Genomic DNA, 26,538 nt, shown 5'->3' on the forward strand with positions numbered 1-26,538 from the left:
GGCTTGAGTCACCTAAACATGAAAGAATGGGTCTGTGCACTCAGTGTGTGCAGTATTAAAAAAAAATCTGGGACCATTTAGTACCTTGTGGGAGCACCAGTTCAACTGAGCGCCAGCTAGAGCAAATAGCGTGGCAAACACCAGGGATTCACTGATGCCATGTCGCATTAACACTCCTATTTTAAGAGGAAAGTAAATATAGGTTAGATAAATAAATGAGTGAGTGTGGGTGGGTGTGAGTTGGACCTGAGTAGCTTGTGCTACTAGGTCTGATGTCATGCTCCTTCCTTCAATGGATGTGACCTGACTAGGTGGGTCACTGGTGTAAGCCAGGGGGTGACATGGACCTGCCTTGCATGGGTCAGTAGGTGTGCTGTAGTGTTCCTTCTTTCTAATGTTCTTATGTATTCAGTAGGCTGGCTGGCTGGCTTGCTTTGGCTGTCTCTGGCTGTGTCTCTGTCTATATCTCTGTCTCACATGTACACATAAGTACAGTTATTATACATAGTGCAAATTACCTAGCATAACTCAAAAATTCCCAGCAAAGATAGACAGACAGATACAGACAGACAGATAGACAGACATACAGATAGACAGACAGACAAACATGTTTGTGTGTATCAGTGAAAACAAATAAAGCCATGGTTCCCTGAGTGCCCATTTATCAAATGTCACTGGGCTGTCAACAGATGTCATAACACCATTCTTCAAGGAGCTTCATATTATACTCCAGGCAGACAGAAAGACAGATAAGCAGAGACAAGCAGACAAGACATGTTTGTGTGTAACAGTGATAACAAATACACCTAGGGTTAGCTATATACATGAGTGAGTGTGGGTGGGTGTGAGTTGGACCTGACTAGCTTGTGCTACTAGGTCTGATGTCTTGCTCCTTCCTTCAGTGGATGTGACCTGACTAGGTGGGTCATTGGTCTAAGCTGGGGGGGAGGTGGCATGGACCTGCTTTGCATGGGTCAGTAGGCCTACATAGAGTTAGGGGGATGTGATTGAGGTGTATGCACCTGGAGAAGAGAGGAGTGTAGAGAAGAGAGAGAGATTTTGGGAGATGCTAAGTGAATGTATAGGAACCTTTGAACCAAGTGAGAGAGTAATTGTGGTAGGGGACCTAAATGCTAAAGTAGGAGAAACATTTAGAGAGGGCGTGGTAGGTATGGTTGGGGTGCCAGGTGTAAATGATAATGGGAGCCCTTTGATTGAATTTTGTATAGAAAGGGGTTTAGTTATAAGTACAGTGGACCCCCGGTTATTGGCCATAATCCGTTCCTGAAGGTTGGCCGATAACCAAATTAATATTTCCCATAAGAATTAATGGAAATAAAATTAATTCATTCCAAACAAAAATATTCACAAAAAAATCATTGTTTTACAGTTATGTAAGTATTACATACCTTTATTGAAGGCTAATGCTGGCTTCTGGAAGATAGGGAGGAGGAAAGAGGGAGGAGCTAGTGTTTGGAAGGGGAATCTTCCTCCATGAAGACTTTTGGTAGCAATGCCTTCTCTGGGGTTACTTCTCTTCTCTGTCTTTTAATGCCACTAGAACCAGCTTGAGAGTCACTGTCTCACAAAATAACTGTCCAGAGTGGTCTGTTTCTGGCATCTCTTTAAGATTTCCCTGAAGTGGGACAGGGTTTTGTCACTAAACATGTTGCAGATATGGCTTTTTTCAGCTTTGTCAGGGTGGTGTTTCTCTACAAAAGCTTGCACCCTGGTACACACTGCACACACCTCTTTAATCTCTGAAGAAGGCACCTCTTTCACTCCCTCTTCCTCCTCCTCCTCTGAAGCAAGTTCCTCAGCTGCAGTCTGTTGCTGTTCAAGTTGAAGCTTGCAGCTCTTCAGTGGGGTCCTCCACCAACTCTTCCACATCCTCACCACTCACCTCCAACCCCAGGGACTTCCCCAAAGACACAATAGAGTCCACAGGGTCAGCAGGGTTAGGGTCACAGTGAGTCTCAAACCTTTCAAAATCCCTCTCTTGGACACAATCTGGCCACAGTTTTCTCCAAGCAGAGTTCAAAGTCCTGGAAGTCACTCTCTTCCAAGCCTTACCATGGAGCCATGGTTACTTATTTCACAGTTGCACTGCAAAAAAACACTAAAAACAATGGTAAACAAGCAAAATGTTTGGATGTATGAGCAGAGGCTTCCTCAGCCACCAAGAGACAAAGCCAAACTGAAGCGCAAGCTGCCCCAGCCGGTGGATGGATGCGTCCAAAACGGCCGATAATCGAGCGAACGGCCGATAACCGAGCGCTGAAAACCCTGCTGATAACTGAGTTGGCCAATAACCAAACCGGCCGATAACCGGGGGTCCACTGTAATACGTATTTTAAGAAAAAGAGGATAAATAAATATACAAGATATGATGTAGGGCATAATGAGAGTAGTTTGTTGGACTATATATTGGTAGATAAAAGACTGTTGAGTAGACCTCAGGATGTACATGTTTATAGAGGGGCCACAGATATATCAGATCACTTTCTAGTTGTAGCTACAGTGAGAGTAAAAGGTAGATGGGATACAAGGAAAATAGAAGCAGCAAGTAAGAGAGGGGTGAAGGTGTACAAACTAAAAGAGGAGGCAGTTAGGGTAAGATATAAACAGCTATTGGAGGATAGATGGCCTAGTGAGAGTACAGGCACTGGGGTCAAAGATGCATGGGGTAGGTTTAAGAATGTAGTGTTAGAGTGTTCAACAGAAGTTTGTGGTTACAGGAAAGTGGGTATGGGAGGGAAGAAGAGCGATTGGTGGAATGATGATGTAAAGAGAGTAGTAAGGGAGAAAAAGTTAGCATATCAGAAGTTTTTACAAAGTAGGAGTGATGCAAGGAGGGAAGAGTACATGGAGAGAAAAAGAGAGGTTAAGAGAGTGGTAAAGCAATATAAAACGAGAGCAAATGAGAGAGTGGGTGAGATGTTATCAACAAATTTTGTTGAAAATGAGAAAAAGTTTTGGAGTGAGATTAATAAGTTGAGGAAGCCTAGGGAACAAATGGATTTGACAGTTAAAAATAGGAGAGGAGAGTTATTAAATGGAGAGTTAGAGGTATCAGGAAGATGGAGGGAATATTTTGAGGAATTGTTAAAGGTTGATGAAGATAGGGAAGCTGTGATTTCCTGTGTAGGGCAAAGAGGAATAACATCTTGTAGGAGTGAGGAAGAGCCAGTTGTGTGTGTGGGGGAAGTTTGTTAGGTAGTGGGTAGAATGAAAAGGGGTAAGGCAGCTCGGGTTGATGGCATAAAGATAGAAATGTTAAAAGCAGGAGGGGATATAGTTTTGGAGTGGTTTGTGTTATTATGTAATAAATGTGTGGAAGAGGATAAGGTACCTAGGGATTGGCAGAGAGCATGCATAGTTCCTTTGTATAAAGGCAAAGGGGATAAAAGAGAGTGCAAAAAAATTATAGGGGAATAAATCTGTTGAGTATACCTGGTAAAGTGTATTTTAGAATTATTATTGAAAGAATTAAGTGTAAGACAGAGTGTAGGATAGATGAATAAGGAGGCTTTAGGAAAGGTAGGGGGTGTGTAGACCAAGTGTTTACAGTGAAACATATAGATAAACAGTATTTAGATAAGGGTAAAGAGGTTTTTGTGGCATTTATGATTTGGAAAAGGCATATGACAGGGTGGATAGAGGGCAGTGTGGCAGATGTTGCAGGTGTGTGGTATAGGAGGCAGGTTACTGAAAGCAGTGAAGAACTTTTACGAGGATAGTGAGGCTCAGGTTAGCGTATACAGGAGAGAGGGAGATTATTTCCCAGTAAAAGTAGGCCTTAGACAAGGATGTGTGATGTCACCGTGGTTGTTCAATATATTTCTAGATGGGGTTGTAAGAGAGGTGAATGCTAGGGTCTTGGCAAGAGGTGTGGAGTTAAAAGATAAAGAATCAAACACAAAGTGGGAGTTGTCACAGTTGCTCTTTGCTGATGACACTGTGCTTTTGGGAGATTCTGAAGAGAAGTTGCAGAGGTTGGTGGATGAATTTGGTAGGGTATGTAAAAGAAGAAAATTAAAAGTAAATGTAGGAAAGAGTAAGGTTATGAGGATAACAAAAAGATTAGGTGACGAAGGATTGGATATCAGATTGGAGGGAGAGAGGATGGAGGAGGTGAATGTATTCAGATATTTCGGAGTGGACGTGTCAACAGATGGGTCTATGAAGGATGAGGTGAATCACAGAATTGATGAGGAAAAAAAGGTGAGTGGTGCACTTAGGAGTCTGTGGAGACAAAGAGCTGTGGAAGCAAAGAGGAAAATGTATGAGAGTATAGTTGTACCAACACTCTTGTATGGGTGTGAAGCATGGGTGATGAATGTTGCAATGAGGAGAAGGCTAGAGGCAGTGGAGATGTCATGTCTGAGGGCAATATGTGGTGTGAATATAATGCAGAGAATTCATAGTTTGGAAATTAGGAGAAGGTGTGGAATTACTAAAACTATTATCCAGAGGGCTTAGGAGGGGTTGTTGAGATGGTTTGGACATATAGAGAGAATGGAACAATACCGAATGACTTAGAAAGTGTATAAATCTGTAGTGGAGGGAAGGTGGGGTAGGGGTCGGTCTAGGAAGGGTTGGAGGGAGGGGGTAAAGGAGGTTTTGTGTGCGAGAGGCTTGGACTTCCAGCAAGCGTGCATGAGCGTATTTGATAGGAATGAATGGAGACAAATGGTTTTTAACACTTGACATGCTTTTGGAGTGTGAGCAAAGTAACATTTATGAAGGGATTCAGGGAAACCGGCAGGCCGGACTTGAGTCCTGGGGATGGGAAATACAGTGTCTACACTCTGAAGGAGGGGTGTTAATGTTGCAGTTTTGTAACTGTAGTGTAAAGCACCCTTCTGGCAAGACAATGATGGAGTGAATGATGATGAAAATTTTTCTTTCTCGGGGCACCCTGCCTTGGTGGGAATCGGCTGATGTGTTAATAAAAATGATTGAGGTGTATAAATGGAAAACAGGAATTAATATAGGGGATGTCAATAGCATGTTAAAAATATCTAACATAGACAGGACTTGCAGCAATGGTTTTAAATTGGAAAAATTCAGATTCAGGAAGGATATAGGAAAGCAATGGTTTGGTAATGGAGTTGTGGATGAGTGGAACAAACTCCCGAGTAGCATCATTGATGCTAAGGCATTGTGTAGTTTTAAAAATAGGTTGGATAAATACATGAGTGGATGTGGGTGGGTGTGAGTTGGACCTGACTAGCTTGTGCTACGAGGTCGGATGCATTGCTCCTCCTTTAATTCAGGGTCGGCAGGCCCTCTCCTAACCCTTTCAGGGTCCGTCCCGTAGATCTACGGCTTTACATTCAGGGTCCAAACCGTAGATCTATGCCATGAGCTCAGCTCACTCTGATAAACTGTGAGTGGTAAATTTGGGCCTAGATATGAGAGAATACATCTATGTGGTATGTGTGCACCACATAAAACAAATCCTGCAGCACACTGTGTATAATGAAAGAAAAAAACTGAGACAGTGATTTTCGGTTAAAACAGCGACTTTGCAGTGTTTTTTCGTATGTTTTTTATAGTTGTAATTGTGATTTCTTGGTCTCATTTGATAGAATGGAAGACATATTACGGAAATAGAGATGATTTTGATTGGTTTTAGCACAGGAAATGGCTTGAAACTGAGCTCAAAGTAGCAGAAATGTTAAATTTTTGCTGATGTTCAAGAGTAAACAAACGACCTCACACATCTAATACATGCCAGCTGGTGGGTCTAATATACATTCACAAGTGTGGTGATGATATTTATACAATTATTATAATATTGCATAACAGTAAATCTTCTATTTTTTGGTGTGAATAAAAACTCATTATGTGAATAAAAAATCAAAATGGAATTTATTTGTAAAGCCTCAGAACATAACTAATGAACAGAGGAAATGTTACTTTAGTGCCAGGAATACCTACATTGTTTATTCTGGACCCTATTTTGAAATTGGAATATTTTGAACTTTGTGTTAAATTGGCCAAATTACCAATTTCCGATCACTTTATTTTGTAGTTGAAACAGTTGACTTGGCGATTTCTTGTGCCAAAGCGATAGAATAGAAGTAATACTAGTAAAATAGCTAAGAATTTGGTCGACTGGAATAATGTAATTGGCCTAAAATGGGAGTCAAATTCGGCAAAATCGCTGATTCGTAAATATCGCTGACACATCAAAATTCACAAGAGCATAATTTCGTCTATTTTCTATCAAATTTCGTACTTTTGTTTTATTATCTTCACAAAAAGATTCTCTGACACTGGGGCACCACTTCAGATTTTGGCCTTGGACCCTGAAAGTGTTAAACGTGTTTTCAGTGTCGGAAATTTTTCAAAAAAAAAAATTATTTTCTCTTATGGAATGATAGAGAATCTTTTACTGATGATAATGACACCAAAAGTATGTAATTTGATGGAAAACTTATGGAATTATGCTCTCGCAAAGTTAGCGGTCTCGACAGTGTTTACGCATCAGCGATTTCGCCCACTTTGAGCACTATTTTCGGCCAATTCCAATGTACCAGTCGACAAAAATGATAACTATTTTGCCAGAAATCCATTTTTTTCTATCAAATGAGTACAAGAAACCACCCATTTACTGATTTCAACTATCCAATAAAGTGGTCAGAAATTGGCAATTTTGCCAATATCACACAAATTTCAAAAGATGCCAATTTCCAAATAGGGTCCAGAATAAATAAGACACATTCCTGGCACTAAAATAACATTTCCTCTGTTCATTAGTCACGTCCCCAGGCCTCTGTTACATTTCTTTTGCTTTCCACTTTGAATTTTTATTCTCACAAAAAATAGAAGATTTACTGTTATGCAGACTACTGCATTAGTGTAGAAATGGTATAAATAATATCAGCGCACTTGTGAAAGAATATTAGGCTCACCAGTTGATGTGTATTGGACGCATGGCATGTTTTGTTTCCTTTTGAACTTTGGCAAAAATCGAACATTTCTGCTACTTTGAGCTCAATTTCAAGGTACTTTTCTTTATGAAACCAATCAAAATCATCTCAATTTCCACACCATGTCTTCCATTCTATAAAATGAGACCAGGAAAACTAGAATACAACCATAAATAGCATACGAAAATACACTGCAAATTCCCTGTTTTAAACCAAACACACGGTCAGTTTTTTTTTTTCTCATTATGCACTGTGTGCTACAGGATTCTTTTTATACTGAGCACACTTACCACATAGACCCATTCTTTCATATGTAGGCCTACCAGCTTTCTCTCGCCAGATTTGAAGGTGCTAGAATTTATGCGTGCTAGTATGGCACCAACCCTGGTGTGCAAGCCGTTCTAGTACGGCACCAACCCTGAAAGGGTTAAGTGATGTGTCTGACCCCACTAGGTCAAGGCATTGGCTTAAGCCAGTTGGAGAATTGGACCTGTCTTGCATAGGCCAGTAGGCCTGTTGCAGTATTCCTTCTTTCTTATGTTTTTATGTATTCAGCTGGCTGGCTGGCCTGCTGGCTGGCTGGCTGGCTGGCCTGCTGGCTGGCTGGCCTGCTGGCTGGCTGGCTGGCTGGATAGATGGCTGGATAGATGGCTGGCTGGCTGGATAGATGGCTGGCTGGCTGGCTGGATAGATGGCTGGCTGGCTGGCTGGATAGATGGCTGGCTGGCTGGCTGGATAGATGGCTGGCTGGCTGGCTGGATAGATGGCTGGCTGGCTGGCTGGATAGATGGCTGGCTGGCTGGCTGGATAGATGGCTGGCTGGCTGGCTGGATAGATGGCTGGCTGGCTGGCTGGATAGATGGCTGGCTGGCTGACTGGATAGATGGCTGGCTGGCTGGCTGGATAGATGGCTGGCTGGCTGGCTGGATAGATGGCTGGCTGGATAGATGGCTGGCTGGCTGGATAGATGGCTGGCTGGCTGGCTGGATAGATGGCTGGCTGGCTGGCTGGATAGATGGCTGGCTGGCTGGCTGGATAGATGGCTGGCTGGCTGTCTGGATAGATGGCTGGCTGGCTGGCTGGCTGGATAGATGGCTGGCTGGCTGGCTGGATAGATGGCTGGCTGGCTGGCTGGATAGATGGCTGGCTGGCTGGCTGGCTGGCTGGATAGATGGCTGGCTGGCTGGCTGGATAGATGGCTGGCTGGCTGGCTGGATAGATGGCTGGCTGGCTGGCTGGATAGATGGCTGGCTGGCTGGCTGGATAGATGGCTGGCTGGCTGGCTGGATAGATGGCTGGCTGGCTGGATAGATGGCTGGCTGGCTGGATAGATGGCTGGCTGGCTGGATAGATGGCTGGCTGGCTGGATAGATAGATGGCTGGCTGGCTGGCTGGCTGGATAGATAGATGGCTGGCTGGCTGGCTGGCTGGATAGATGGCCTAGTGAGAATCGGATAGACATGCCGGATTTGTGATGGAGGACCTGTATTGTATAGTGAGTGAATTTAGGTCTTTGAAGAAAGATAACAATAGATGCATTTTTAACAGATAAATGTTCTTTGAGTTTTTTACAAATTTTAATTTGTTGTTAAACACACAACATTTGAAATGAATGGAGGATATTTCAGAGGATGACTCATCATAATAGTGACTCTCACGGAGCTATAGCTGTACATGTAAATAAATTGAATATGTGAAATTGCTTTTATTTCTATCAGCTTAAGAAAGACTCTTCAAGCAATCATGTCTACAACTACTCTCCCTGTGACCATCCCAATCAGCCTTGTGACCAGAACTGCGCTTGTGTCATGACCCAAAATTTTTGTGAAAAATTTTGTAACTGCAGTCCTGATTGTAAGTATAAATGTCACCAACTGACGTATTGTAATTTTAAAACTCATGTACATTGTATATAAAGTATTTCAATGTACTGTATTAAAAGTCTCTGTCTCTTGATTATTTACCCTTTTATATGGAGACGATATTTTTTAAAGAATTGTGACCTTGTTGGTACTAGTTTGTAAATCACTCTGTAGAATTTTTTTCAACCAAAAAGTTTAATCAGAATCATTGTCATGGAGGAAACTTTACATTATTCTTTCTTTCTTTTTTTTTTTTTTTTTTTTTTTTTTTTTTTTTTTTTTTTATTAATAACATGATTCCAGAAATAATTTGAGAGTTTTGACTCCATGATGTTTACAAGCTTTTGGTGATAGTTGGTGTGCTCATTCATTATAACAAAAAAAGGCACAATACCGTGACTGGAACGATACACAAATAACCCGCACATAAAAGAGAGAAGCTTACGACGACGTTTTGGTCCGACTTGGACCATTTACAAAGTCACAGTGTGACTTTGTAAATGGTCCAAGTCGGACCGAAACATCATCGTAAGCTTCTCTCTTTTATGTGAGGGTTATTTGTGTATCATTCATTATGCAAGTAAAGCTATAATATAATAATGAAAGTGTAAGAGCACTTCACTCTTTCTCACTTTAATGAGTTATTAAATTCCCAGATGTGACAAGGATAAGTTATCAGCTAATTTTTGTGTATTTAAGTGTAGCGTTATAAAGCTCCATTGAATACAGAAATATTTTCAAATTTATGTGAAAATTTTTGAGATTTATGTATTTTTATACAGTGAGATTAATAGGCTGAGAAAGCCTAGGGAACAAATGGTTTTGACAGTTAATCCCTAAACAGTCCAAACATATATATATATATGTTCTTACACGTAGCGCCCCAAGCATATATAAATGTTTTAATTTTCCTGCCTCCAAATTTGGCACGATTGCCCTGAGATGCTTGGTCAGCATAGAATGGGTCTTAACACTCGGTGTGTACCATATTAAAAAAATCTGGGACCACTTAGTACCTTGTGGGAGCGCCAGTTAAATTGAGCGCCAGCTAGAGCAAACAGTGCAGCAAACACCAAGGATTCACTGATGTAATGTCATATTAACACTCCTCTTTTAAGAGGAAAGTGATGTTAACCCCAAGTTTAGGGTCTGTCTATCTCTGTATCTCTGTCTGTCTCTATCTATCTCTGTCTCACAGGTACACATAAATACAAGTATACATATTGTAAATTACCTAGGATAACCCAAAAAATCCAGATAAAGTGCTATACTCTGCTTGAAGATGTGAGTAAACGTGACCCTGAGACAGAGAGCTAGACGGATAGACAGATAGACAGGGAGCTTGACAGACAAATCAACAGACAGACATGTTTGTGCACCAGCGAAAACAAAGCGAGGGCCGATGCTCATCAAATGTCACCTCTAATCTTTTCTTATCAAGTGTTATCACTGCACCCTCGCGTATGCTCATCAAATGTCAGCTCTTATCAAATGTTTTCTCATCTTATCATGTCACTGTCAGGGGTGGACTTTGTTTTTCATGCTTCAAGGGAACTTATTATTACCTATTACAGTGGTCCCTCGTTTTTCATAATTAATCCATTCTTGGAAGTGTGACTATTATCGAAATTGATGATTTTTTAATCCATTTTACCCATAAGAAATGATGTAAATCCAATTAATTCGTTCCAGACACCCAGAAGTATCAACAACAATTTTTTTTTTTACCTTAAAGGTAGATTTACATGCACAAAAGAATGAACATTCAACATGACAGTTACCTTTATTGAAGGCTGTTGTTGATGGATGGAAGACAGGGAGGAGGAGAGAGGGAAGAGAGGTTATTGTTTGGAAGGGGAATCCCCCTCCATAAGGACTCTAGGTCACTTCCCTAGCTTAAATATAGATTTACATGCAGAAAAGAATGCCAAATAAATGTGAAGCACTAATAAAATGTATAAATGAACATTTAACATCACACTTATCTTTTATTGAAGACTTTTGTTGATGTAATGCAGACGGGGCAGAGAATATGACACTAATATCAACTCTACGGCTTATTTATCTATCACAATTCAACTAAATGTGTAAATTCAAGAATTATGTGGATTAAAGTAAAGGTTGGATGCGAGAAGTGGGTCATAATAAGCGTGTATGCACCTGGAGAAGAGAGGAATGCAGAGGAGAGAGAGAGATTTTGGGAGATGTTAAGTGAATGTATAGGAGCCTTTGAACCAAGTGAGAGAGTAATTGTGGTAGGGGACCTGAATGCTAAAGTAGGAGAAACTTTTAGAGAGGGTGTGGTAGGTAAGTTTGGGGTGCCAGGTGTAAATGATAATGGGAGCCCTTTGATTGAACTTTGTATAGAAAGGGGTTTAGTTATAGGTAATACATATTTTAAGAAAAAGAGGATAAATAAGTATACACGATATGATGTAGGGCGAAATGACAGTAGTTTGTTGGATTATGTATTGGTAGATAAAAGACTGTTGAGTAGACTTCAGGATGTACATGTTTATAGAGGGGCCACAGATATATCAGATCACTTTCTAGTTGTAGCTACACTGAGAGTAAAAGGTAGATGGGATACAAGGAGAATAGAAGCATCAGGGAAGAGAGAGGTGAAGGTTTATAAACTAAAAGAGGAGGCAGTTAGGGTAAGATATAAACAGCTATTGGAGGATAGATGGGCTAATGAGAGCATAGGCAATGGGGTCGAAGAGGTATGGGGTAGGTTTAAAAATGTAGTGTTAGAGTGTTCAGCAGAAGTTTGTGGTTACAGGAAAGTGGGTGCAGGAGGGAAGAGGAGCGATTGGTGGAATGATGATGTAAAGAGAGTAGTAAGGGAGAAAAAGTTAGCATATGAGAAGTTTTTACAAAGTAGAAGTGATGCAAGGAGGGAAGAGTATATGGAGAAAAAGAGAGAGGTTAAGAGAGTGGTGAAGCAATGTAAAAAGAGAGCAAATGAGAGAGTGGGTGAGATGTTATCAACAAATTTTGTTGAAAATAAGAAAAAGTTTTGGAGTGAGATTAACAAGTTAAGAAAGCCTAGAGAACAAATGGATTTGTCAGTTAAAAATAGGAGAGGAGAGTTATTAAATGGAGAGTTAGAGGTATTGGGAAGATGGAGGGAATATTTTGAGGAATTGTTAAATGTTGATGAAGATAGGGAAGCTGTGATTTCGTGTATAGGGCAAGGAGGAATAACATCTTGTAGGAGTGAGGAAGAGCCAGTTGTGAGTGTGGGGGAAGTTCGTGAGGCAGTAGGTAAAATGAAAGGGGGTAAGGCAGCCGGGATTGATGGGATAAAGATAGAAATGTTAAAAGCAGGTGGGGATATAGTTTTGGAGTGGTTGGTGCAATTATTTAATAAATGTATGGAAGAGGGTAAGGTACCTAGGGATTGGCAGAGAGCATGCATAGTTCCTTTGTATAAAGGCAAAGGGGATAAAAGAGAGTGCAAAAATTATAGGGGGATAAGTCTGTTGAGTGTACCTGGTAAAGTGTATGGTAGAGTTATAATTGAAAGAATTAAGAGTAAGACGGAGAATAGGATAGCAGATGAACAAGGAGGCTTTAGGAAAGGTAGGGGGTGTGTGGACCAGGTGTTTACAGTGAAACATATAAGTGAACAGTATTTAGATAAGGCTAAAGAGGTCTTTGTGGCATTTATGGATTTGGAAAAGGCGTATGACAGGGTGGATAGGGGGGCAATGTGGCAGATGTTGCAAGTGTATGGTGTAGGAGGTAGGTTACTGAAAGCAGTGAAGAGTTTTTACAAGGATAGTGAGGCTCAAGTTAGAGTATGTAGGAAAGAGGGAAATTTTTTCCCAGTAAAAGTAGGCCTTAGACAAGGATGTGTGATGTCACCGTGGTTGTTTAATATATTTATAGATGGGGTTGTAAGAGAAGTAAATGCGAGGGTCTTGGCAAGAGGCGTGGAGTTAAAAGATAAAGAATCACACACAAAGTGGGAGTTGTCACAGCTGCTCTTTGCTGATGACACTGTGCTCTTGGGAGATTCTGAAGAGAAGCTGCAGAGATTGGTGGATGAATTTGGTAGGGTGTGCAAAAGAAGAAAATTAAAGGTGAATACAGGAAAGAGTAAGGTTATGAGGATAACAAAAAGATTAGGTGATGGAAGATTGAATATCAGATTGGAGGGAGAGAGTATGGAGGAGGTGAACGTATTCAGATATTTGGGAGTGGACGTGTCAGCGGATGGGTCTATGAAAGATGAGGTGAATCATAGAATTGATGAGGGAAAAAGAGTGAGTGGTGCACTTAGGAGTCTGTGGAGACAAAGAACTTTGTCCTTGGAGGCAAAGAGGGGAATGTATGAGAGTATAGTTTTACCAACGCTCTTATATGGGTGTGAAGCGTGGGTGATGAATGTTGCAGCGAGGAGAAGGCTGGAGGCAGTGGAGATGTCATGTCTGAGGGCAATGTGTGGTGTGAATATAATGCAGAGAATTCGTAGTTTGGAAGTTAGGAGGAGGTGCGGGATTACCAAAACTGTTGTCCAGAGGGCTGAGGAAGGGTTGTTGAGGTGGTTCGGACATGTAGAGAGAATGGAGCGAAACAGAATGACTTCAAGAGTGTATCAGTCTGTAGTGGAAGGAAGGCGGGGTAGGGGTCGGCCTAGGAAGGGTTGGAGGGAGGGGGTAAAGGAGGTTTTGTGTGCGAGGGGCTTGGACTTCCAGCAGGCATGCGTGAGCGTGTTTGATAGGAGTGAATGGAGACAAATGGTTTTTAATACTTGACGTGCTGTTGGAGTGTGAGCAAAGTAACATTTATGAAGGGATTCAGGGAAACCGGCAGGCCGGACTTGAGTCCTGGAGATGGGAAGTACAGTGCCTGCACTCTGAAGGAGGGGTGTTAATGTTGCAGTTTAAAAACTGTAGTGTAAAGCACCCTTCTGGCAAGACAGTGATGGAGTGAATGATGGTGAAAGTTTTTCTTTTTCGGGCCACCCTGCCTTGGTGGGAATCGGCCAGTGTGATAATAAAATAAAATAAATAATTCAACTAATATGACATAACAAAATTAATAACATAGAAACATGTAATATACTCTTGAATGAATAAAATAACTCATTATGTATGTCACGAGAGGTGTGTTGTGTTGTGTTGTTGTTGGGTTTATAAGGGCCACTGAGAGTAAGCTGTCCATAATGGTGGTGAAGCAGCAGTTGAGGCGGCGGTGTTTTCTGTAGCCCTATATAACTCCAACAACATTGGAGGAGTTGGTAGAATCGCTGAATCACTGAAGAAGACACCCTCTACCACCATCACAACCACTACCACCCTCTACCACCATCACAACCACTACCACTCTCTACCACCATCAATACCACCCTCTACCACTATCACAACTGCTATCACCCTCTACCACCATCACTACCACCCTCTACCACCATCACTACCACCCTCTACCACCATCACTACCACCCTCTACCACCATCACTACCACCCTCTACCACCATCACTACCACCCTCTACCACCATCACTACCACCCTCTACCACCATCACTACCACCCTCTACCACCATCACTTCCACCCTCTACCACCCTCTACCACCATCACTACCACCCTCTACCACTATCACAACTGCTTCCACTCTACCACCACCATCTTCATATTTTTCTACAAACTTTTTCTTAAATTATGTGTGTTTCTCACATTCTTTACCAAAGACCTGGCACTAGAAGCTTTCTTTGGAGCCATGGTGACTTATTTAGCAGTTGCAAGCACTAAAACAAACGGAATATTATGAAATGTATCATATTAACTCGTGGGATCAACCTCACTCACTGATAAACAATGGCACACTGGCTGGGAATGGGGTGTGAGGCGGCTCGGGGCTGTGTGTACGCATCCCAGACGAACAACTACAGTGGACCCCCGCATAGCGATATTAATCCGTGCAAGAGAGCTCATTGTTATGTGAAATTATCGTTATGCGAATGAATTTTCCCCATAAGAAATAATGGAAATCAAATTAATCCGTGCAAGACACCCCAAAGTGTGAAAAAAAAAAATTTTACCACATGAAATATTAATTTTAATACACACAAACTGAAAAAGGCATGCACAATTACATGACACTTACTTTTATTGAAGATCTGATGATGATTGATGGGATGGGAGGAGGAGAGAGTGTTAGTGTTTAGAAGGGGAATCCCCTTCCATCAAGACTTGAGGTGTCAAGTCCTTTTCTGGGGTTACTTCCCTTCTTTTAATGCCACTAGGACCAGCTTCAGAGTCACTGGAGTTCTGTCGCACAACATATCTGTCCATAGTGGCCTGTACCTCTCGTTCTTTTATGACTTCCCTAAAGTGTTTCACAACATTGTCAGTGTAATAGTCACCAGCACGGCTTGCAATAGCTGTGTGAGGATGATTTTCATCCATGAAGGTTTGCACTTAAAGCCACTTTGCACAGATTTCCTTAATCTTTATAGTAGGCAATTTCTTCAATTTCTCTCTCCCATCCTTCGAACCAGTTTCCTCAGGTCTGGCCTCTTGCTGTTGAAGTTGATCTATCAGCTCATCAGTGGTTAGTTCTTCATTGTCCTCCTCCACCAACTCTTCCACATCATCCCCACTAACCTCCAACCCCAAGGACTTTCCCAATGCCATAATGGATTCCTCAACTGCCATAGGATTCTCAGGGTTAGCCTGAAACCCTTCAAAATCCCTTTGGTCTACACATTCTGGCCAGAGTTTCTTCCAAGCAGAGTTCAAGGTCCTCTTAGTCACTCCCTCCCAAGCCTTACCTATAAGGTTTACACAATTGAGGATATTAAAGTGATCTCTCCAAAAGTCTCTTAGAGTCAGTTGAGTTTCTGAGGTCACTACAAAGCACCTTTAAACAGAGCTTTTGTGAACAGTTTTTTGAAGTTTGCAGTAACCTTCTGGTCCATGGGCTGCAGGAGAGGAGTGGTATTAGGAGGCAAAAACTTCACCTTAATGAATTTCATGTCCCCATAAAGTCGCTCTGCCACGTCTGTAGGATGACCAGGGGCATTGTCTAACACCAGGAGGCACCTAAGTTCTAATTTCTTTTCAGTTGGGTAATCTTTCACATTGGGGGCAAATGCATGGTGTAACCAGTCATAGAAAAAGTCCCTAGTGACCCATGCCTTACTGTTTGCCCTCCACAGCACACACAAATTTTCCTTGAGGACATTCTTTTGCCTGAACGGTCTGGGAGTTTCAGAGTGATACACTAATAAAGGCTTCACTTTGCAATCACCAGTAGCATTGGAACACATCAACAGAGTAAGCCTGTCTTTCATAGGCTTATGTCCTGGGAGTGCCTTTTCCTCCTGAGTAATGTAGGTCCTGCTTGGCATTTTCTTCCAAAACAGGCCTGTTTCATCACAATTAAACACTTGTTCAGGTTTCAGTCCTTCAGTTTCTATGTACTCTTTGAATTCCTGCACATATTTTTTCAGCTGCTTTGTGGTCCGAACTGGCAGCCTCACCATGCCTTATCACACTATGTATGCCACTTCGCCTCTTAAATCTCTCAAACCAACCTTTGCTGGCCTGAAATTCACTCACATCATCACTAGTTGCAGGCATTTTTTTAATTAAATTCTGATGCAACTTCCTAGCCTTTTCACTTATGATCACTTGAGAGATGCTATCTGTTTCTCATTTATCCACACCAATAACAGTCTCTCAACATCTTCCATCACTTGCGATCTCTGTTTCGAAAACACAGTTAAACCTTTGGCAAGAACAGCTTCCTTGATTGCCTTTTTGTTGCCCACAATAGTAGTGATGGTTGATTGGGGTTTACTATACAACCTGGCCAGCTCGGAGACACGCACTCCACTTTCATACTTATCAATGATCTCTTTCTTCATCTCTATAGTAATTCTCACCCTTATTCCTGTAGGGTTGGCACTAGAAGCTTTCTTGGGGCCCATGGTCACTTATTTTGTAGATAAAATCACCAGAAACACTGTAATAATACGAAATGTTCCGATTGTATGCTTGGATGTTACCGCGGAGGCTGGCTGGTAAACAATGCCACCAGCGGAACATGTGAGGCTGGCTAAGGGCGCACATTAGACGCATCTCGGACGAACAGCGTTGAGCGGGTTTTTTAGCGGTATGCGAGGCAAAATCTTGGCGATAAAATGTAGCGGTATGCGGATTTAACGTTATGTGATGCTAACGGTATGCGGGGGTCCACTGTATTTGCGAGTCAAATGAGGATTCGCGAGCCAATGTTTTGACAAAAATAATGTTTTGACTTTCGAAAATTACGACTATCGAGCCTTACAATTATCGAGGGACCACTGTATTATTATTACGTATTCTCCTCCTCCTCCTCCCTCTTCCTCCCCCCTCCTCCTCCCCTCCTCCCCCCCTCCTCCCCCTCCTCCTCCTCCCTCCTCCTCCCCCCTCCTCCTCCCCCCTCCTCCTCCCCCTCCTCCTCCCCCTCCTCCTCCCCCTCCTCCCCCCCCTCCCCTTCCTCCTCCCCTCTCCCCTCCTCCCCCTCCTCCTCCCCCTCCCCCCTCCTCCTCCCCCCTCCTCCCCCCCTCCTCCTCCCCCCTCCTCCTCCCTCCTCCTCCCCCCCCTTCTCCCCCCTCCTCCTCCCCCTCCTCCCCCCTCCTCCTCCCCCTCCCCCCCCTCCTCCCCCCCTCCTCCTCCCCCCTCCTCCTCCCCCATCCTCCTCCCCCCTCCTCCTCCCCCCTCCTCCTCCCCCCTCCTCCTCCCCCTCCACCTCCCCCCTCCTCCCCCCCTCCTCCTCCCCCTCCCCCTCCCCCCTCCTCCTCCCCCTCCTCCCTCCTCCTCCCCCTCCTCCCCCCTCCTCCCCCTCCTCCCCCCTCCTCCCCCTCCTCCCTCCTCCTCCCCCTCCTCCTCCCCCTCCTCCTCCCCCCCTCCTCCTCCCCCTCCTCCTCCCCCTCCTCCTCCCCCTCCTCCTCCCCCTCCTCCTCCCCCTCCTCCCCCTCCTCCCCCCTCCTCCCCCCCTCTCCTCCTCTGTCCTCCTCCTCCCTCCTCCTCCCTCTCCCCTTTCCCCCTCTCCTCCTCCTCCCTCTACCCCTTCCCCCTCTCCTCCTCCTCCTTCCTCCTCCTCCCTCCTCCTCCTCCTCCTCCTTCTTCTTCTTCCTCCTCCCTCTTCCTCCTCCCTCTTGTTCCTCTTCCTCCTCCTCCTCCCTCTTCCTCCTCCCTCCTATTCCTCCTCCCTCCTCTTTCTCCTCCCTCCTCTTCCTCCTCCCTCAACTTCCTCCTTCCTCCTCTTCCATTGCTGGGACATATAAATACTTTGTATATATTCCAAGACAATATAATAGTATATGGCTAAGGCAGGTGTAAATGTCCACCTGTCAGTGTGTTTGTGACAATTTGAGTACAATTTCAGTACCTAATATACTAGTGTCAGAACAAAGTTTGGTTATGAAGTGACAAGAACTACAATAAATTGTTATTATCAGAATATAAAAGTTATATAAAATATGAAAAATTGTAAAAAAGTATATCGGCAACACTTCTGCAAGTGGCAGGACTCGATGTTGCTGTCACGTGAGCATCCAGTGCCAACTTCTCGGCCTCATATCTCGGTAAGTACTAACCCTAATTTATTTTTATTCTAAAACATTTAAAAAAAAGTGCTCTTTTTTGCTATTAAAAAAAAAAAATTTTCAAAATATTCGGGGCGCTGCGCAAGAGAACGTATATATACGTTTGGACCGTTTAAGGGTTAAAGACAGAAGAGTGGAGTTATTAAATGGGGAGATGGCATGAATATTTTGAGAAGCTGTTAAATGTTTATGAAGGGAGGCAGTGATTTCATGCATTGGCCATGGAGATACAACATCCTTTAGGAGTGAGGGAGAGCCAGGTGTCAGTTGTAGAGGTGCATGAGGCAGTGGGTAAAATGAAAGAAGGGGTAAACGAGCTGTAATTAACGGAGTCATGACAAAATGTTAAAAGCAGGTGGGGATATAGTTTTGCACTGGTTCGTACTTTTATTCAGTAAATGAAAGTGGGGAACGTACCAAGGGACTGGCAGAGAGCATGCCTAGTTGTTTTATATTAAGGAAAGGGGGACAGTAGAGAATGCATATATTATAGGGGAATAGGTAGTAGGTTGGTAGACAGCAACCACCCAGGGAAGTACTACCGTCCTGCCAGATGACTGTGAAACAGAAACCTGTAACTGTTTTGCATGATGGTAGGATTGCTGTTTTCTTTTTCTGTCTCATAAACACGCTAGATAACAGGGATATCTTGCTACTCCTACTTACACTTTGGTCACACTTCACAGACACGCACATGCATATATATATACATACATCTAGGTTTTTCTCCTTTTTCTAAATAGCTCTTGTTCTTCTTTATTTCTTCTATTGTTCATGGGGAAGTGGAAAAGAATCTTTCCTCCGTAAGCCATGCGTGTCGTATGAGGCGACTAAAATGCCGGGAGCAATGGGCTAGTAACCCCTTCTCCTGTAGACATTTACTGAAAAAGAGAAGAAGAAAAACTTTATAAAACTGGGATGCTTAAATGTGCGTGGATGTAGTGCGGATGACAAGAAACAGATGATTGCTGATGTTATAAATGAAAAGAAGTTGGATGTCCTGGCCCTAAGCGAAACAAAGCTGAAGGGGGTAGCGGAGTTTCAGTGGGGGGAAATAAATGGGATTAAATCTGGAGTATCTGAGAGAGTTAGAGCAAAGGAAGGGGTAGCAGTAATGTTGAATGATCAGTTATGGAAGGAGAAAAGAGAATATGAATGTGTAAATTCAAGAATTATGTGGATTAAAGTAAAGGTTGGATGCGAGAAGTGGGTCATAATAAGCGTTTATGCACCTGGAGAAGAGAGGAATGCAGAGGAGAGAGAGAGATTTTGGGAGATGTTAAGTGAATGTATAGGAGCCTTTGAACCAAGTGAGAGAGTAATTGTGGTAGGGGACCTGAATGCTAAAGTAGGAGAAACTTTTAGAGAGGGTGTGGTAGGTAAGTTTGGGGTGCCAGGTGTAAATGATAATGGGAGCCCTTTGATTGAACATTGTATAGAAAGGGGTTTAGTTATAGGTAATACATATTTTAAGAAAAAGAGGATAAATAAGTATACAAGATATGATGTAGGGCGAAATGACAGTAGTTTGTTGGATTATGTATTGGTAGATAAAAGACTGTTGAGTAGACTTCAGGATGTACATGTTTATAGAGGGGCCACTGATATATCAGATCACTTTCTAGTTGTAGCTACACTGAGAGTAAAAGGTAGATGGGATACAAGGAGAATAGAAGTATCAGGGAAGAGAGAGTTGAAGGTTTATAAACTAAAAGAGGAGGCAGTTAGGGTAAGATATAAACAGCTATTGGAGGATAGATGGGCTAATGAGAGCATAGGCAATGGGGTCGAAGAGGTATGGGGTAGTTTTAAAAATGTAGTGTTAGAGTGTTCAGCAGAAGTTTGTGGTTACAGGAAAGTGGGTGCGGGAGGGAAGAGGAGCGATTGGTGGAATGATGATGTAAAGAGAGTAGTAAGGGAGAAAAAGTTAGCATATGAGAAGTTTTTACAAAATAGAAGTGATGCAAGGAGGGAAGAGTATATGGAGAAAAAGAGAGAGGTTAAGAGAGTGGTGAAGCAATGTAAAATGAGAGCAAATGAGAGAGTGGGTGAGATGTTATCAACAAATTTTGTTGAAAATAAGAAAAAGTTTTGGAGTGAGATTAACAAGTTAAGAAAGCCTAGAGAACAAATGGATTTGTCAGTTAAAAATAGGAGAGGAGAGTTATTAAATGGAGAATTAGAGGTATTGGGAAGATGGAGGGAATATTTTGAGGAACTGTTAAATGTTGATGAAGATAGGGAAGCTGTGATTTCGTGTATAGGACAAGGAGGAATAACATCTTGTAGGAGTGAGGAAGAGCCAGTTGTGAGTGTGGGGGAAGTTCGTGAGGCAGTAGGTAAAATGAAAGGGGGTAAGGCAGCCGGGATTCATGGGATAAAGATAGAAATGTTAAAAGCAGGTGGGGATATAGTTTTGGAGTGGTTGGTGCAATTATTTAATAAATGTATGGAAGAGGGTAAGGTACCTAGGGATTGGCAAAGAGCATGCATAGTTCCTTTGTATAAAGGAAAAGGGGATAAAAGAGAGTGCAAAAATTATAGGGGGATAAGTCTGCTGAGTATACCTGGTAAAGTGTATGGTAGAGTTATTATTGAAAGAATTTAGAGTAAGACGGAGAATAGGATAGCAGATGAACAAGGAGGCTTTAGGAAAGGTAGGGGGTGTGTGGACCAGGTGTTTACAGTGAAACATATAAGTGAACAGTATTTAGATAAGGCTAAAGAGGTCTTTGTGGCATTTATGGATTTGGAAAAGGCATATGACAGGGTGGATAGGGGGCCAATGTGGCAGATGTTGCAAGTGTATGGTGTAGGACGTAGGTTACTGAAAGCAGTGAAGAGTTTTTACGAGGATAGTGAGGCTCAAGTTAGAGTATGTAGGAAAGAGGGAAATTTTTTCCCAGTAAAAGTAGGCCTTAGACAAGGATGTGTGATGTCACCGTGGTTGTTTAATATATTTATAGATGGGGTTGTAAGAGAAGTAAATGCGAGGGTCTTGGCAAGAGGCGTGGAGTTAAAAGATAAAGAATCACACACAAAGTGGGAGTTGTCACAGCTGCTCTTTGCTGATGACACTGTGCTCTTGGGAGATTCTGAAGAGAAGTTGCAGAGATTGGTGGATGAATTTGGTAGGGTGTGCAAAAGAAGAAAATTAAAGGTGAATACAGGAAAGAGTAAGGTTATGAGGATAACAAAAAGATTAGGTGATGAAAGATTGAATATCAGATTGGAGGGAGAGAGTATGGAGGAGGTGAATGTATTCAGATATTTGGGAGTGGACGTGTCAGCGGATGGGTCTATGAAAGATGAGGTGAATCATAGAATTGATGAGGGGAAAAGAATGAGTGGTGCACTTAGGAGTCTGTGGAGACAAAGAACTTTGTCTTTGGAGGCAAAGAGGGGAATGTATGAGAGTATAGTTTTACCAACGCTCTTATAAGAGTGTGAAGCATGGGTGATGAATGTTGCAGCGAGGAGAAGGCTGGAGGCAGTGGAGATGTCATGTCTGAGGGCAATGTGTGGTGTGAATATAATGCAGAGAATTCGTAGTTTGGAAGTTAGGAGGTGCAGGATTACCAAAACTGTTGTCCAGAGGGCTGAGGAAGGGTTGTTGAGGTGGTTCGGACATGTAGAGAGAATGGAGCGAAACAGAATGACTTCAAGAGTGTATCAGTCTGTAGTGGAAGGAAGGTGGGGTAGGGGTCGGCCTAGGAAAGGTTGGAGATAGGGGGTAAAGGAGGTTTTGTGTGCGAGGGGCTTGGACTTCCAGCAGGCATGTGTGAGCGTGTTTGATAGGAGTGAATGGAGACAAATGGTTTTTAATACTTGATGTGCTGTTGGAGTGTGAGCAAAGTAACATTTATGAAGGGGTTCAGGGAAACCGGCAGGCCGGACTTGAGTCCTGGAGATGGGAAGTACAGTGCCTGCACTCTGAAGGAGGGGTGTTAATGTTGCAGTTTAAAAACTGTAGTGTAAAGCACCCTTCTGGCAAGACAGTGATGGAGTGAATGATGGTGAAAGTTTTTCTTTTTCGGGCCACCCTGCCTTGGTGGGAATCGGCCAGTGTAATAATGAAAAAAAAATAATAATAAGCCTTTTGCATTTACCAGGTAAAGTGTATGGCATAGTTATTATTGAAAGAATGAAGGGTAAGATGGAAAGCAGGACTGTAGGTAGATATGTAGACCAAGTGATTACATTGAAGCATATAAATAAACAGTAATTAGATAAAGGTAGAGAAGTTTTCATTGTTTTCATGGATTTGTGAAAGGCGTATGATAGGGTGGATAGAGGAGCAGTGTGGCAGATGTTGCAAGTATATGAAAGAGATAGTAAGTTAATAAATGTTGTTAAGAGTTCTTATGAGGATAGTGAGGCTCAGGTTAAGGTATGTAGGAGAGGAGATTATTTTCTAGTAAAAGTAGGCCTTAGACAAGGATGCTTGAAGTCGCTACAGTTGTTTAACATATTTATAAATGATACTGTAAAAGAAGTGAATGCTAGGATGTTGGGAAGATGTGTGTGGAATTAAAGTATGTGGAATTTAATACACAATGGGAGTTGTCATTGTTGCTTTTTGCTGTTGACACTGTGCTTTTGGGTAATTCTGAAAATAAGCTGCAAAGGTTGGTGGACAAATTTGAGAGAGTGTGTAAAAGATGGAAATTAAAAGTGAACATAGGAAAAATCAAGGCGGTGAGGGTAACAAACGAGTTGGGTAATGGAAGATTGGAAATATAAACACATATGCAGCATAACGTGATCCTTTATTGACAACGTTTCACCCACACAGTGGGCTTTTTCAAGTCACAAACAGATCTACCTGGGGTGGAAGGTACGCAAGTATTTATAGTATTTACATCTGTTTGTGACTTGAAAAAGCCCACTGTGTGGGCGAAACGTTGTCAATAAAGGATCACATTATACTGCATATGTGTTTATATTTCCATCGTGTCGATATTTTTATACCATTTATTTCTAATGGAAGATTGGATATCAGATTGGAAGGAGGAAATGAATGTGTTCAGATATTTGGGAGTGGATTTGTCGTCAGATGGGCCTGTGAAAGATGAGGTGGTCCATTGAATTGATGAAGAGAATAAGGTTGGTGGTGCATTGAAGCATCCATGGAGACAGAACAATATAAAGAGGCAAAGAGAGGAATGTACGAAGCATTTGTTGTGAATGTTGCGGCGAGGAGGAGGTTCGAGGCAGTTTAGATGTCATGTCTGAGGGCAATGTGTGGTGCAAATATGCAGAAGATTCATAACTAAAAAATTAGGAGGGGTGCAGAGATACAAAAAGTATTATCCAGAGAGCTGAGGAGGGGTTGTTGAGGTGGTTTGGACATTTAGAGAGGGTGGAGCAAAATAGGATGACTTGGAGAGTGTTTGAATCTGTAGTTGAGGGAGGGTAGGATAGGGATCGCCCTAAGAAAGAAAGGTTGGAGAGAAGGGGTAAAAGTTTTTTGTGCGAGTGCTTGGATATCCAGCAGGCGTGTGTGAGCATGTTAACCTGTTAGGTAGGAATGAGAGGAGGCAAATGGTTTTGGGACTTGACCATCTGCTGAAATGTGAACAAGGTAACATTTTGTGAAGAGATTCAAGGAAACTGGTTAGCTGGACTCGAGCTCTGGAGTTGGAAAGTACAGGGCCTGCACTCTAAAGGAGGGATAGGAATATTTTCAGTTTGGAGGGGAATCTGAACTGTAGTATGTATGCACTTCTGATAAGGCAGTGATGGAGTAAATGATGGTGAAAGTGTCTTTTTCAGGTCACCCTGCCTCAGTGGGAAATGAATATTGTGATTAAAAAAAATTGTACCATGTGTCTTCATACCCTTGTACATCCATGAATGAAACAAGCACATGACTTTTACATATCAATTCCAATTCAGAATATCATTCAAGATATTCATATATGTTCCATAATACCTGGGAAATATTTATTATTTTTTTTTTTAACACTGGCCCTCTCCCACCAAGATAGGGTGACCCAAAAAAGAAACACTTTTACCATCATTCACACTATTACTTGTCTTGCCAGAGACGTTCAGATACAACAGTTTAGATGTCCCTCCAAATAGCAAACATCCCTACCAACCTTGAGAGTGCAGGTGCACTTCCCACTTCCAGGATTCAAAGTCCAGCTAACCGGTTTTCTTGAAATATTTCTACTGTATGTATTTTCTTGGCCTCATGTTCAAGGGAAGAAATTGACTTAATGTTTTTATTGAAGTTTAGAACATTTTGTTTGGCCACATGTGCAAAATGGTTGATGAGTGAAATGACACCTTAATTGCATTACTAGAATGTTTTTCTGTGCCAGCAACTGCATATATCCTCCCTAAGTGTGGTATTTTTTTTTTTCAAGGGAGGCTCCTTGACCTGTGCTTCCATTCCTTGGACTGAATCTAAATGCTTCCCATTCCCTTTAGGTTCTGCATGACCCCTATGTGTTTAATGCTTCCCCATGAATGTAATAATACTACTCTTGTATGTTTGCAAAGTTTGTTTTTTAAAAGCAGAAAGTCTTACAGATGGTTGAATGCTATTTTCTCTTAAAAATGTAGTTTTCTTAATGAAAGTAGTAAATAGGGATAAGAAAAATTAAGTCTTCATTATAACATATTGATTTTATTTATATGTGCTTGAAGTGTTTCATTTAGAAGAAATAAATTAGAATATATATATGTACTGTAAATATTTCTCAAATTGTGTGTTTTCAGGTCAAAACCGTTTTCCTGGGTGTCGGTGCAAAGCGTCATGTAACACAAAGCAGTGCCCTTGTTTCCTGGCAGTTCGGGAGTGTGATCCTGATTTGTGTGTGACATGCGGAGCACATGAATTTTCTATCAATAAAATCACCTGCAAGAATGTGTCTGTTCAGCGGGGCTTACGTAAGCTGCTGTTTTGTAAAAAAAAAAAAATCCATCTTCCATCTGTGGCATCATTACCACAACACTCTCTTTTAGCATTAGTAATGCATATACAGTATTATTGCCTGTAGGTTGGCCAAAGGTTAATTATAAAATTCTATTCTAGTTTTATTATTTGCTTCCCTTTAGAAACTTAATGGGAGATTCTATATAGAACCTTTTTCTGTTTTAAAATATTAAAAATTTATATACACAGAGTTTAAATAAATCACATACTGTACTAATTTGTCTCTTGCTTATGTGAATTAGTAATCTCTTACACTTAAATTTGCACTTACTCATTTCACACATTCAATGATGCATCAGTAATTACTTGTAAACTGTAGAAAATTGCATGCATGCATGCATGCATGCATGCATAAGCAATATGACTGCAAGAATGGAATAAAAATTCCAGGATCTTTTGTGATGCATCAGTCATATTCTCCAAGAACACAGTGAAGGAAATTTAGTAATTTTTTTTTTTTCAACAAACCGGCCGTATCCCACCAAGGCAGGGTGGCCCAAAAAGAAAAACGAAAGTTTCTCTTTTTAAATTTAGTAATAGATTATATATAATGGAAATGCATTTTACCAATAAACCTGACATGGCTATATAATAGTCAGGTGGACCGTACACTACTAGTGCCAGGTGAAAAGTGAACTGGACTGTTAACATAACTTAAAAGTCTTTACAGATTAAAATCAGCCTTAATGGCTTTTCAATTTGACTATTATGCTTTATTTGACCAGTGATTTGCTTGTAGCAGTTTTCTAGATTTTTAACCAGTGAATATGATGAAAATCTGTCACATAAATTAACAGAACATCTGAATCCTGATCAACTCTAATTCATTTAAAAATCAGTAGCATCTAGATTTTTAACCCGTAAACGATCCAGACGTATATACTATATGTTTTTACTGCTAGTGCCCCAAACGTATATATACGTTTTATATTTCCTGCCTTCAAATTTGGCACGACTGGCCTGAGATGCCTTGTCAGCATAGAATGGGTCCTAACACTCAGTGTGTGCGGTATTGAAAAAATATGGGACCATTTAGTACCTTGTGAGAGCACCAGTTCAAATGAGTGCCAGCTAGAGCAAGCAGTGCAGCAAACACCTGGGATTCACTGATGTCATGTAGTATTAACACTCCCATTTTAAGAGGAAAGTGATTTTGACGCTGAGTTTAGTGGCTTTGAGGTGGATGT

General features: G+C 41.9%; 1 protein-coding gene and 1 long non-coding RNA gene across 4 annotated transcripts in view; one reads left to right on the plus strand and one right to left on the minus strand.

The window, feature by feature from the left end:
• Positions 1-26,538, plus strand: part of E(z) (histone-lysine N-methyltransferase E(z)) — a 442,429-nt gene that overhangs the window by 396,607 nt on the left and 19,284 nt on the right. For 2 of the 3 annotated variants that reach the window (XM_070090649.1, XM_070090660.1), the window contains 2 exons: positions 8,660-8,795; positions 25,135-25,305. In XM_070090649.1, the coding sequence (XP_069946750.1) occupies positions 8,660-8,795; positions 25,135-25,305 (307 nt within the window). The remainder of the gene's footprint in view (positions 1-8,659; positions 8,796-25,134; positions 25,306-26,538) is intronic. The other variant, XM_070090671.1, reaches the window with a different exon arrangement.
• LOC138853521 (uncharacterized) overlaps positions 1-26,538 on the minus strand; it is a 200,757-nt gene that overhangs the window by 173,520 nt on the left and 699 nt on the right. The window lies entirely within an intron of this gene.

This window comes from Cherax quadricarinatus, chromosome 3 (assembly GCF_038502225.1).
Source record: "Cherax quadricarinatus isolate ZL_2023a chromosome 3, ASM3850222v1, whole genome shotgun sequence".
NCBI lineage: Eukaryota > Metazoa > Arthropoda > Malacostraca > Decapoda > Parastacidae > Cherax > Cherax quadricarinatus.